Source organism: Eutrigla gurnardus (genome assembly GCF_963514095.1).
Source record: "Eutrigla gurnardus genome assembly, chromosome: 8".
Classification (NCBI taxonomy): Eukaryota; Metazoa; Chordata; class Actinopteri; order Perciformes; family Triglidae; genus Eutrigla; species Eutrigla gurnardus.
Window position 1 is genome coordinate 23131797 of NC_139922.1, and position 12913 is coordinate 23144709.

General features: G+C 44.0%; 2 protein-coding genes across 2 annotated transcripts; one reads left to right on the top strand and one right to left on the bottom strand.

The window, feature by feature from the left end:
* Positions 1-622: 622 nt before the first annotated feature.
* Positions 623-6100, top strand: pmelb (premelanosome protein b). The gene is made up of 12 exons (XM_084014553.1): positions 623-732; positions 1795-1890; positions 2120-2266; positions 2717-2845; positions 3184-3345; positions 3459-3791; positions 4046-4243; positions 4346-4489; positions 4573-4675; positions 4770-4975; positions 5059-5149; positions 5290-6100. The coding sequence occupies exons 1-12, from the start codon at positions 675-677 to the stop codon at positions 5450-5452; spliced, it is 1830 nt and encodes a 609-aa protein (XP_083870679.1). The 5' UTR covers positions 623-674; the 3' UTR covers positions 5453-6100.
* A 143-nt stretch (positions 6101-6243) lies between these two features.
* On the bottom strand, positions 6244-9051 carry LOC311016684 (tubulin alpha chain-like). The gene is made up of 4 exons (XM_084014554.1): positions 8915-9051; positions 7587-7809; positions 7341-7489; positions 6244-7250 (listed from the first exon to the last, which is right to left on the bottom strand). Exons 1-4 carry the CDS (start codon positions 8915-8917, stop codon positions 6270-6272), a joined length of 1356 nt encoding a protein of 451 aa, XP_083870680.1. The 5' UTR covers positions 8918-9051; the 3' UTR covers positions 6244-6269.
* Positions 9052-12913: the final 3862 nt, after the last annotated feature.

Below are 12913 nucleotides of genomic sequence, written 5' to 3' on the forward strand. Positions count from 1 at the left end.
ATAAAACATTTACTTGACTGTGTATACAATATTTATCGATGACTCTACTACAGTATAGATGGTGGAAGAAGCATTTCATCTATTTATTAAAATATAACCACAAAAGGCACAATGTGCAAATACTTGCAGGTAAAATGTGACCTACAAGTACAGAAATATGACCAGCAAATTAATTTGACCGTTAATACTTGCAGTAATGTGCAACCAGCATGTGAATGCTATAGCTGGTCTTTAAGGAACATATTTTAACTGCTTTATCAAGAAGTTATAAATGTATATCACTGAGCACAGCTTTATGAGGTTCATATTTGAGGGTGTTTTTTGATATTTCTTTTGTTCGGTTTCTGCACACTCGAGCACGTCTTATGATCCCATTTGTTGCCATGCAAAAAGAGCATGTGGAACCCAACATATCTTATGTGATTATGCATTTTCTTTCTCTACTGTATGCACGACTTTAATCCCAGAGACGTGCTTTTTACTGTAAATACACAAATAAGTCCAGGTGCCCCTTAAAGTCTGATTGGAGGAGGTCTGCAGGGCTCCGGGAGAAAGGAGGCGTTTCTTCTTCTAATAATCTGTCTGTCGTCAAACTTCAGACGCTTTATAAAGCCTGATTTCTGTTGCCTGGTGCTCACTAAAGGGATATTTCGTAGAGAGGAGGGGCACCGACAATGTGGACGTCTGCTGTGCTGTTAGTGCTGCTGGCAGTGGCCTCACACACCGGGGCAAGTAAGTACAGAAAATACATCTTCTCTCTTCCAAATGAATGCTAACAAAGTATTTAAAAACATCAGAGATTGTTAATCTACTTTTATATGAGATAATTGGAGTGCAAAGTATAATATTTCTCTCTGAAATGCAGTGAAATAGATGTATAACGTTTCAAATATTTATGTACAGTTACTTTCCATCACTGCTTTGCTAAACAGACTTAATATTACATATTGTAGTAAATAGTCTGAATTATATTATGCTGGGTTAGTGTGAGAATTATTTTTAAAATGTCAGTTTCTTTATCTTAACTCCTTCAGTACAGGGACGTGGGAACATTCTTAAACCTTCAGTTTATTTTAGGACAATATTCATGGCACACTGTTACCAACTCTGTCAGCGTTTTAGTGAAGGTACCTTTAAATCTCAGTCATTTTCCTTCCTCACAGTTGAACCCAGTTTTCAAACATAAATACTGCGTTTGTTTTGATCTATAGATCTGAGTCCAGTTCAAGATCCAGTTTCATGCCCCCCCCCCTCCCCCATGACCTCTTTATTCAACCATGCATGAATGTAAAAGACACAGAATGTGACCTTAACAAAGCAAAGGGCCGACGGTTTATCTTAATCCTTTTATTCTTAAGTTGAAGGATAAGTTGAATGTTCTTTCAAGTCAGCCTTGAAGCTTTATGTAGCATTGAAAGTGTTATTGGTCGTTGTAATGATTTCTCCTCCTCAGATTGGCCCTGAAGAGAGAGTTCTAACATCTAAAGGACAAGGAAACACATTTCAAGACATGTGTATATAAATATACATATATAAATATGTATATAATATTTTGAGAAATTCATTTAGCTGATCATTTGGTCTGTTATCTGCCTTTGTGTTCAATCCAAATTCAGCTGTGTGACATTGTTAATCTGTGATAAAAAAAAAAATCATGCACACACTCAGCTGAGCATCACATGAGAGGGATTGAGGGGGGGGGGGGGGGTCGAGAGAATTACATTGATGATAAAATTTGGTGGGCACCTTCGGTCACATTCAGCTCACATTCTGTTTTTATTTGTGATATTTCAGAGCCAAGAAACCGTTTTACTCGTTATCCATCATGGAACAATAAGATGTACCCAATCTGGAAAGATGGAGACCCGCGATACCGAGACTCCTGGAAAGGTAGATCTGAAGAAATATTGTCTGATAATCACTTTCAAGTGTTCACTTTTCAGTATGTTTGAGGCATTTTTGTTCGACAGTGAAAGGAGAGAGAGAGAGAGAGAGAGAGACTGTATTGACATGCAACAAAGATCCCTTGGAACATTGTGACTGGTCTTATGTCACCATAAATTAATCGATATTGATTTCGGGGCTCATTAACATAGACGTGTATATTTTCTTCATCCAGGTGGGAAAGTGACTTTCAATGTGGGGAATGATTCACCGACTCTGACAGCAGCCAAGGTGACTTTTACCATCGACTTGAAGTTCCCACACAACCAGAAGCTGCAGCCGGACGGAGACGTCGTTTGGGCCGAAGACTGCATAGTTAACGGTAACACAACACACACACACACACACACACACACACACACACACACACACACACACACACACACACACACACACACACAATGGGGGTATTTTTGATAGCTCAATAACTATCTTTATGATTCCAAGAGGATGAAACCAAGGACTTTGCTTATCCCCTGATCCGTCTCAATAACTATTGGATGGATTTACATGGAGCTCGGTGCAGACATCACATTAATGTCCACTTTGATTTATTACAAAACACTGAACTAGATGCAAAACTAATAACATCGTCCTCAGCTGCACTTTGTGTTTAGTGCCCAAATGTTAAAGATGGTGAAGATAGTGGAGAGAAAACCTGCAAAACATCAGCATACTGACGTTAGCATGTAGCCTCAACCAACTGCTAGCATAGCAGGCTCTTCTAAATGTCTTCATCACGGTCTCTAACGGTCTCAACGCTCTGCTGCAGGAACAAAGCACAAGGAGTCCGAGCCAGTATACCCGAATCAGAACACAGACTGGGAGGCTGTGTTCCCTGACGGGACCCCAATTAAGAAGGACAAGAAGCCGGCCTACGTGTTTGTCTGGAAGACCTGGGGTGAGTGTGGCTGGCGTCTTTTCTGTGGGTCACAGAGTTCCTCGTGGCACATGCCATGACCTGAAACATGCGCCGGGATGGATTAGGTTTGAGCCCTATCATATGACCAGATTACGTCGCTTCATTTATCCTACATGAAAGCAAAAAAGTGTCAAAAAAGTGTCATATCTTTTACTCTTGTTAGTATTTCTTCTTTTGAGGCCTTTAAACACATCGTACAAAAAGTTGTGTTTTGTTCACCTGATATTATGAGACGAATACACGTAGATAATGTATAGGTATTTAGGTAAAAAGGCAGTAGAGTGTATCTGATATGTACTCTGGATGCTCCCTGACAGGTCAGTACTGGCAGGTGGCAGACGATTGCTCTTCCTCCCTGACCATTGACACGGATGACATCCCACTGGGCTCCTACACCATGGACATTGTTATCTACCACTACCGCAGCAAGGAGAAGTTCATTCCTCTGGGATACGCCTCCACTCAGTTCTCCATCACCGGTGAGTTAAGGACTGTATGTATGGGTTCATAGAAACAGGTTAATAGGCACTAGATATGACACCCTGTACTCATTCTTTGACAAACCTCTCTCATTATTTGGTGTTCTCCTCAGACCAGATCCCCTTCGCCGTCTCCCTGGACCAAGTGAACGACATCGTGGCAGCGGACATGCATTTCATCCAGAACAGGGCGATCGCCTTCACCATCACCCTCCACGACCCCAGCCAGTACCTCAGCAGCGCGGACATCACCTTCAACTGGGACTTTGGCGATGCAAGTGGAGCCCTGATATCCAGAGAGCTAACCGTCACTCACACCTACATCAGCTCTGGCTCGTTCAAGCCTCAGGTGGTGATCCAGGCGGTCATCCCGGACAAGGCCTGTGACCCACCGGTGGATGCCTCAACCAAGGCCCCTGGTCCACCTTCTCATCAGGGAACCACAGGTAAAGAACAGGTGTTAAACAAACAACACGTTGATTCATGAGCACCAGAGATGTCCTAAAGTGTCCTAAAACCTGGGGTCAGCATTTTCACACTTTCAGTTCCCTGGTCTCAAAGTCAACGGGGTTTAAGTCTTCCTGAAAAGCTAAACAATGCAATGATATTTCCAATATTTGTAGCCATGTATGTTACCTTAGCGTCAGGTGTACGTCTTATTGAAACGCAGATGTAACTCAACAATCCCCCCTGTTTGTAGTAGAAGCTGCCGTACTGGCGTCCGTAGTCCCCATAAAAGTTTTCACCAAGGCAACTGGTCTGACCGTCAACATGGTTCCTTCGGACACAGAGGAGGACAACACTGAGGAGGAGGCCTCCACAGCCCCCAACGCTCAGCCTGCCCAGGAAGCACTCACGGTGGTCAAGACCCCCTCCCCCGGCAGTGAGGCAAGGAAAGGTACGTTTTTTAATAGCTTTTAAAAAAAACCTTTGTCAAGGGTACAATATTTGCCTCTGAATTATGGCGACCTAATTCCCTGCTTTTGTTTATTCCCTCGAGGTGCGAAGCGAACCGTGACCCTGATGGGCCGAATGGACCCGGCGGTGGTAGTCGTTGCTAAGAGGGATGCTGATGACAAACCCCACGACGACGACTGCGTGATTTATCGTTACGGCTCCTTCTGCACCGGCATCGAAGTGTTCGGTGGGTTACCTTTTCATTCGATAAGCGTTCGCCAAGATGTACCACGAAAACCTTTTGGGATGACCTGCTGTCTTTGTTTTCAGAGGGCATTGAGAAAGTAGAGATTGTACAAATGGACAATGCTGTGATGGCAACACCCGACATGACCAGAAATGTGTTGGATATCACCGTTACCTGCCAGGGGAGGTGAACGCTCCTCCACTGCTCTCCATCAAATAATCCTTTAAAACCACCATTGTTTATTCTGACTCACCGGAGCATCTTCTCCTTCTTCTTCCAGCCTCCCAAAAGAGGTGTGCAGCGTGATTCTGGATGCAGAGTGCTTGAGGCCGTTGCACACGGCGTGCAACATGGTGGAGCCCTCCAAAGAGTGCCAGCTGGTGTTGCGTCACTTCTTCAACGACTCTGGCGTCTACTGCATCAACGTGTCCATGGCCAATGATGTCAGCTTGGCTGTCACCAGTGCTAAAGTCAACTTTGACATGAGTACGCAACGGACCGCCATGCACACAGTCCAGCAAACGTGTCCGGTTTTTACCGGCTTACTGAACGTGTGACGCTTGTTTCAGGTTCAGGTCTGTCCGCTCCTGGTACCATCGCCATGGTGGTGGGTTTCCTGGTCCTGGTTCTAGCAGTGGGGATAGTAGCATATTCTTACAAGTAAGAATGACAATCTAATGTATTTACTTTGAGGAATAGGATGTTCTATGTTTGTCTTTTGGAAGCTTCTTTTTTTACTTTGGGAAAGATGACAGAATGAGCAGCTTTATCCCTGATGGTTTTTGTGCTTCGCTCAACAGGCGCTTTAAGTCCTACCGTCCTCTGAAGGAGGACCTGATTGCGTCTGCAGACCCGCAGGCCGGCCGGGCTCACGGCTGCTCCGGGGCCTCGATGTTCTGGAAGCTTCTGAACCGACGGGGAGCTGTGGACGACTGCCCTCTGCTGCAGGACCGACCGGTGTGAAACCGACCGGTGTGAAGCGGCCTCGCATCACCAAAACGCAAAACCGAGAAACATATGATTTGCGAGTTTTTTGCAGCCGAGATGTCTTTTTATACACTTTTTTTAAAAACATGTTTTCTAAATGACAAACTCACGAATATTTAGGTTTTCGATCAAACGTTTCCCAGAATTATACTTGTGACATGCTCTGATCTTTTGTACCTACAAGTTTGGTAGAAGTGTATACTTACTTTCATTTTGGACACAACTGAATTTGAATGCTTGTCCAATAAACTTGGCTCAAAACAGTCTCGTTTCCCTGCGATTCATTAGCAGTAGTTAGACCACTGATGAAGCAGCTTGGTGGAGATGAGCTCCGTTTGATTTGACACTGGTTTCATCCATATTTGATAAATTTATATTTTGTTCAAAGTAAAATTCATATGATTTCTGATTTCTGAGCTGTATATAGAAAGCAATTTTACACCTTCAGAATTCTTTTTTTTTCACACAATTTAAAAATAAGAATCAAGAAAAAGTATTGTATTGCTAGTGACCCATAGCTTCTACATGGCAACTAATTACAGCTTTTTAATGACAAACTGTAACTGTAAAGTATACCGTCCTATATGCTGTATAGTATAAACTTGTTCATGTGGCATAGGTCAAAATTCTGAATTTTGTCAGACACTCATATTGAGGTTTACCTTATGAAAGACAAACACATGTCACATGGATTTTATTGAAAACAAAGCCAAACTGGTAATTGACAAACATTTCTGTTTGGAATGCATTCAAGAACACATTGCAACGAATAATTTCCTGTTTAACAAGCTTTTTAGTATTCCTCTCCCTCTTCCTCTCCCTCACCCTCAATGGAGTCGACTCCGACCTCCTCATAATCTTTCTCCAGAGCTGCCATGTCCTCTCTGGCCTCAGAGAACTCTCCCTCCTCCATACCCTCACCCACATACCAGTGAACAAAGGCACGCTTAGCGTACATCAGATCAAACTTGTGGTCAAGCCGAGCCCAGGCCTCTGCGATAGCAGTGGTGTTGCTCAGCATGCACACAGCCCTCTGGACCTTGGCCAGGTCTCCACCAGGAACTACAGTGGGTGGCTGGTAGTTGATGCCGACCTTGAAACCAGTGGGGCACCAGTCCACAAACTGGATGGAGCGCTTGGTTTTAATGGTGGCAATGGCAGCATTCACATCTTTGGGCACCACATCACCACGGAAGAGTAGGCAACAAGCCATGTACTTGCCGTGGCGAGGGTCGCATTTCACCATCTGATTGGCTGGCTCGAAGCAGGCGTTGGTGATTTCTGACACCGAGAGCTGCTCGTGGTAAGCCTTCTCTGCAGAGATGACAGGGGCATAGGTGGCCAGAGGGAAGTGGATACGGGGATATGGCACCAAGTTGGTCTGGAACTCTGTCAGATCAACATTGAGGGCACCATCAAAACGAAGGGAAGCAGTGATGGAGGACACAATCTGACTGATCAACCTGTTCAGATTGGTGTAAGTGGGACGCTCGATATCGAGGTTCCTACGGCAGATATCATAGATGGCCTCATTATCAACCATGAATGCACAGTCAGAGTGCTCCAGGGTGGTGTGGGTGGTGAGGATGGCGTTGTAGGGCTCCACCACAGCTGTGGACACCTGGGGAGCTGGGTAGATGGAGAACTCCAGCTTGGACTTCTTGCCGTAGTCGACAGACAGACGCTCCATCAGCAGGGAGGTGAAACCAGAGCCGGTGCCTCCTCCAAAGCTGTGGAAAACCAGGAAACCCTGAAGTCCAGTGCACTGGTCAGACTGAGGACAGAAAGGGAGAGACAATGTTATAAAAAGTTGTCATTGAATTCAATATTTGAAATCAATAAAGGATCCCTGCCGATATCATACCAGTTTGCGGATCCTGTCCAGCACTATGTCGATGATCTCTTTGCCGATGGTGTAGTGTCCACGGGCGTAGTTGTTAGCAGCATCCTCCTTGCCAGTGATCAGCTGTTCAGGGTGGAACAGCTGGCGGTAGGTCCCAGTGCGCACCTCATCTGAGGAGACCGATTCGATCAGAAATTACTAGAGGGGTTCGACTTAAAAAAACAAATAAAAGCCTAACTATGGCATCTATATTGAATTGGAGATTACCGATGACAGTGGGCTCCAGGTCGACAAAGACAGCTCTGGGGACGTGCTTTCCAGCTCCAGTCTCACTGAAGAAGGTGTTGAAGGAATCGTCTCCTCCGCCGCAAGTCTTGTCACTGGGCATCTGTCCGTCCGGCTGGATCCCATGTTCCAGGCAGTAAAGCTCCCAGCAGGCATTGCCAATCTGGACACCAGCCTGACCGACGTGGATGGAGATACACTCGCGCTGTGGAAAGAAAAAACAAGGTTATTATATACGTTTACATTTAGTGTTAATTCCACATTAATTTGCATTCCGATGCTGCTGGATACAATCTAACATAATAATTCATCTCAATATTGGGAACATTCAGTTGCTCCCCCCATCATCTGAGATGAACAGGGAGTGCAGCAGGAGGCACCTCCCTGCACCACAATCTGCAGGGCACAGCAATGGCTGACAGCGGCCCGACGCTCTTCTCGTCTTTCCTGCAAGCCTCTTTTGTCCGCTTGTCTTTTCCATCTCACACTCTCCCTTCCTTTGCATGCATAAGCAGAAATGCAAATGCATGTGCATGCACATCATCAACCGCCTGGAATATTCCACCTGCTCTCGTGCCTTGAGGATGCACAATCACTGCGGCTGCTTGGAGGACATAATCTGGCCCGATCACAAGCCTGTCATCTTGTATAATACCTGCATGTAATCCCAATTAAATGAGCTGCTTGGTTGAAATCAAATGCGCTTTTACAGGAAGCCCTTTGTTGTTCAAGCCATGCTTAAAATAGAAGCTCTGGGTTGCTTAAATGTATTGTTTTTCTGGATGTTATTAAAAATATATTTGCTGCTGTAAAACCAGTCTATGAATTAAAAACGACGATCTAATGCCATATATCCCCACCCAAGCTGCCCCTCCCTTTCTTCAAAGAGACTATGACATTTGCAAGGTGTGTGATATGAGTTTATAACAACAATAATAAAATAAATAAATAACGTTAAAGACAATTGATGCTGCTAATTCATGAAGACAACCGGATGTATCCACCTGTTAGTGCCTGTTACGGAAACCTGAATGGAGACAGTCGGTGCATTGTTCTCATCTCTGCACAATGAAAACCACACCGCTCCGGTGCTGCGGACAAATCCGTGCACCAACCAGCAGCAGCGCGACACTGTTTACTTACGTACAGGTCTGTATTGGAATGATAATAATATGTGATATTATGTCATATTAAATTGGAGCGCCGAGAGATGGAGGTCGTGTTTAACAGTCGAGACGCCGGGTGCTGATCAGTTCTACCTCGCTAAAAACGGCTCCGGAAAGACAGACAGAAAAGAAAAACAAGCTTACCATGGTTTCGACTGAGGTTCTAGAGGAAGAGCAGAGAAAGAAAATGAAATTTTTTGAAACGGTTATGTTTTGCGTCGCGTGTTGTACCCAACGGGGTCGCTGCAACTACTGCTGACAGGGAGGGCGGTGCTTCCAGATTTATAGGCCCACATGCTGGGCGGGGGATTTGCTTCTGTGCCCCGTGGATAAAAAAAAACAACACTTTTTGCCACCTCCATTATACTGTAACCTATAAATCAATGTGTGGTGTATTTTGCATTGAAATTTCAACACAATTATGATTGTAGAACCTGCTCTTAAAGTAGCTACACTGCAATAAGATAAAGGTATTTTTTGATGTCAAATATGTGCATTTTTTTAACCTTTAACCCTTTCCATTTTGTGTGCATTATAAATTAAAGGGAGTGCTCGTTAAATGAAGGGCGAGTTCAAACACATCCAATGTATTATGCATGCAGAGGAATGAACAAGGAGTGCATACATCTGTTATGTAGGTGTGGCAACGGGCAAATCAATACAGATCTAGTCATAACCTGCTGGGTGCGAGCCCATTCTGAAATCTGTGACTTTTCTTTTCGACTGCACACCAAATACATTATAAATGATTCAAGATGGCTGAGTGCTTCTGCTGCATAGGATGCTTCCGTCCCACTCGAGTGGACGTTAGGCGAGCCTCCGCGTTGATGATGAGGTCTTCTCATTGCATCTGCCCGCTCTCCAGCTCCCCTCCCTCTTTGTCCCAGATTCTCTGCAATGATGTCATTCAGTGGGCCGATCACGTGACTGCATGTCAGCCCGTCTCTCTGCCCCGCTGTTCAGCTGCACTGACGTTCGGGGCGTGCTTCCTCAGGTCTTGTTTGAGGAACTGAAGTGACCTGAATTGCAGTTTATGTGACATGATGGTTGCACAAAAGCACTTCCCGCGCAGCCCATTGGCTCATACATCATAAAAAAATCCCTGCCCTTTAAGCCGTCTTGAATCCTGCAGGGAATGAAAAGAGGTTCCAGGTTCCACGTAATAAGCACCTTCCAAATCATACTGCAAAGTTCCGACTGGAGTATGAACTCAACCCGTTTGTGGGAAATATCATTATTTATTCAGCAGGGAATTCAGGATGTATAATTTACAGCTGCTTTGTGTGGTTGTTGTACTCAACATGAACGGCAGGGGATGAAAGGGAAGGACAGGAAGCAGCCATGGCTCCCAGCCAGGATTTTTTTTTGAGAGAACATTCTCCACTCCCCTTCCTCCTCCTCCCCCTCCTCCTCCTCCTCCCCAGCAGCTGTGAGACAGGGAGGGTCTGAGCAGCTGCGGGCCAAGAAGAGAGAGGGAGGATGGGAATGCTGGAGAGATGGGAGTGGTCCTTCATGGCATGAAACTGACCGCACTGCATCCTGGAAAGTGAGAATATGACACCAACAAAGTGACAAAGCATGTTATCCATCTTGATATATCTTTTTGGAGTGTACCTTGCAAGAATACTGTTCTGGTCCACCTGGTTGATTACAGCTGTAGGTTGCCTTCTGCAGCTCAAAGCTTCAAAGGGGGTTATTTTTAGCCACCTCACATTCAAAGAGGTATTATTTCTGGCTCTGGAACACCTGTTTTCATATAGTTTCCTTTTGTTGTTAGCAACCAAGCAGCTTTAGCCTACAGTCTGTTAGCTTGCTTTTCTTTTCTTTTCTTTTGATCCACTGAAAAGCAATCTTTCTCATTAAATGTTGAATGTTGAACACTAACATTAACATTGCTTTTTAAAGAATAAAAGTTTAAATGAACAACTGCTGCCTTGATGTTCATGAACAAGAGTTGACTCATTGATGCATCTTATGTTTGCACACACCACGCCCTATATCCTCATGACGATTTTACAACAAGTCCTCCAACTCATACGACCACAGTTGGGGGAAGATGTCGTGGAATCGGGGTAGGTTTAGGTCGACGTGTGGGGGGGGCGATCGTCTGAGACACCGGAGTGTCGATATTTACTTGACCGCTAGAGGGCGCGCTATTTTGAAACGTAACATATGGTCGTAATTCGGTGCTTGACACACGACCTATGTGGTCGTTTTCTCGAGGAGGACAGTCTGCGATTTTATGTTTCTTTGTTATCAGTTTCATGAGAAGAGGAGGGACACAGGCAACTATAGGTGAAATGTAAGTGTGCGGTCCATACAGACACAGGACATTAGGCTGAACGATTGTTGGAAAAGAGGTGGCTGAGGTGTCTCACATCCCCCCACAGAGGCAGCTGCACTGCAGTCCGTTAATGCTGCCATTTAAGCTGGGACACGTGACTTCCAGATAAAGGCGGTCTATGTGGATAGGCCGTATCTAGGCAACCCCGCTATTCATTTCCTAGCAACGGTTGATTCATTGGAGGAGGGCTGGGGGGTTGGGTGTCTGTGGATCTCTGTGGCCTAAATGTCCTCATCTCTTGACAGGGTAGTTTAGCCCCTTTTGTCTATAATATACTGGAATTTGAATCAGAATTGTGGAAATATGAATACATTGCTACAAGAAAAACCAACAGCCATCAAGATTTTAAATTATTTGTGGTGGGAATTACTGCATGGTAAGCCTAAATGTAGTATAGGCTATTGAGGACACATGATTAGAGCAAAAAGTCACTATAGGCATGCCTTTAGTCTTATATTTGGTTCATGCAAAGGCAAACTGCAGATGCATATTTCTTGATATTGTGTAGAGGCAGAGGTTTGATATTAACCCAATGTAACAGCATCCCAATTTTTGTGTAAGATTTGTAAATATTTGCAGTGTGGAAGGTGCGCTTTATATTTAAGCAGATGGTTAGGCCTACTACTCGAGCCGAAATTTGTTGGATGATGACCAGCTTCATTGCCAGATTGATGATGTAGGCCTAGTGACTAGTTAACAACAGAGTGATTCTCAAATTATGGACTGCATTTTGTTGTATTCTTCTTTACTTTACATAACAATAGAATGAATGAATGAATGAATGATAGAAAGAAAGGAAGTTGTGCCTTATTTCAACCTCTTTATATGTTATTCTGCATGGATTCATTTGTCTGTATTCTGGATGTGCATACGAGCTGTTTGCTGTAAAATGTATGTCAAACTGGGCCTTTGTGGTACCAGCATGCTGACAATTAAGCAGCATTCGGGTGTGGTCTGGGTGGCTGTTTGTGGAGATCTGTCAAATACCAGTTTGACTACCGGTATGTTCTAAATAAAATTCATGTGACAACTGAATGTGTTTGTCTTTTATATGTGAAACCTAAATACGAGTGTCTGAAAGAATGTTTAAATTCTGAATTGTGTGCTATTTCACATGATCAGTAGAGACAGAAAGGCACTAGTTAAGCAGGAAACTATTGATTCCATTTGTCCTTCTATACGTTAAAAATATTTGTTCTATTAAAGACCAGTTTCACTGTTCACTGATGTAATGCAGGCTGTGAGGATGGGGTTTACTCTTTCCAGGGTGAGGAAGAGCCATATTAAAAGTGTCGTGAAGCACTCATTAAACAGGATATTTCATATTCAAGGCACGCCAAAGGGAAAATAGTATTCTCACTCAAAAATGAGTTTTGCTGTTTGAGAAAGAATCCAAAAATGTCCCTTTTTGCTCTCTTCTTAATAAATTCCCTGGATGAAGTTCTCTGTGGTGTTGCTTTTTTTTTGGTTTGAGAGTGAAAAATCATTTAAATCGGGAGCATAGTGAATTTATATTAATCTTAGATACGTTTGACATATTTTTGAATACACACAAGTACATTGTCACAAATCTTCTTTATGTGTACCCCAGCATGAACGTATCTCCATCCTGCCTGGAAGATTCCTGTAGATACACTGGTATGGAAGTGGGAGATGTATCTGAGGTCAGAGACGACCTTATTATGACTACTCCATTCCAGGTGTGCACTCACACACCGGGTAATAGTGGAACAACAGTAACTCAATATTTTTATGTCAAGGATCTCCAAAACAGATGGATAGTAGAGACTTCAACATTA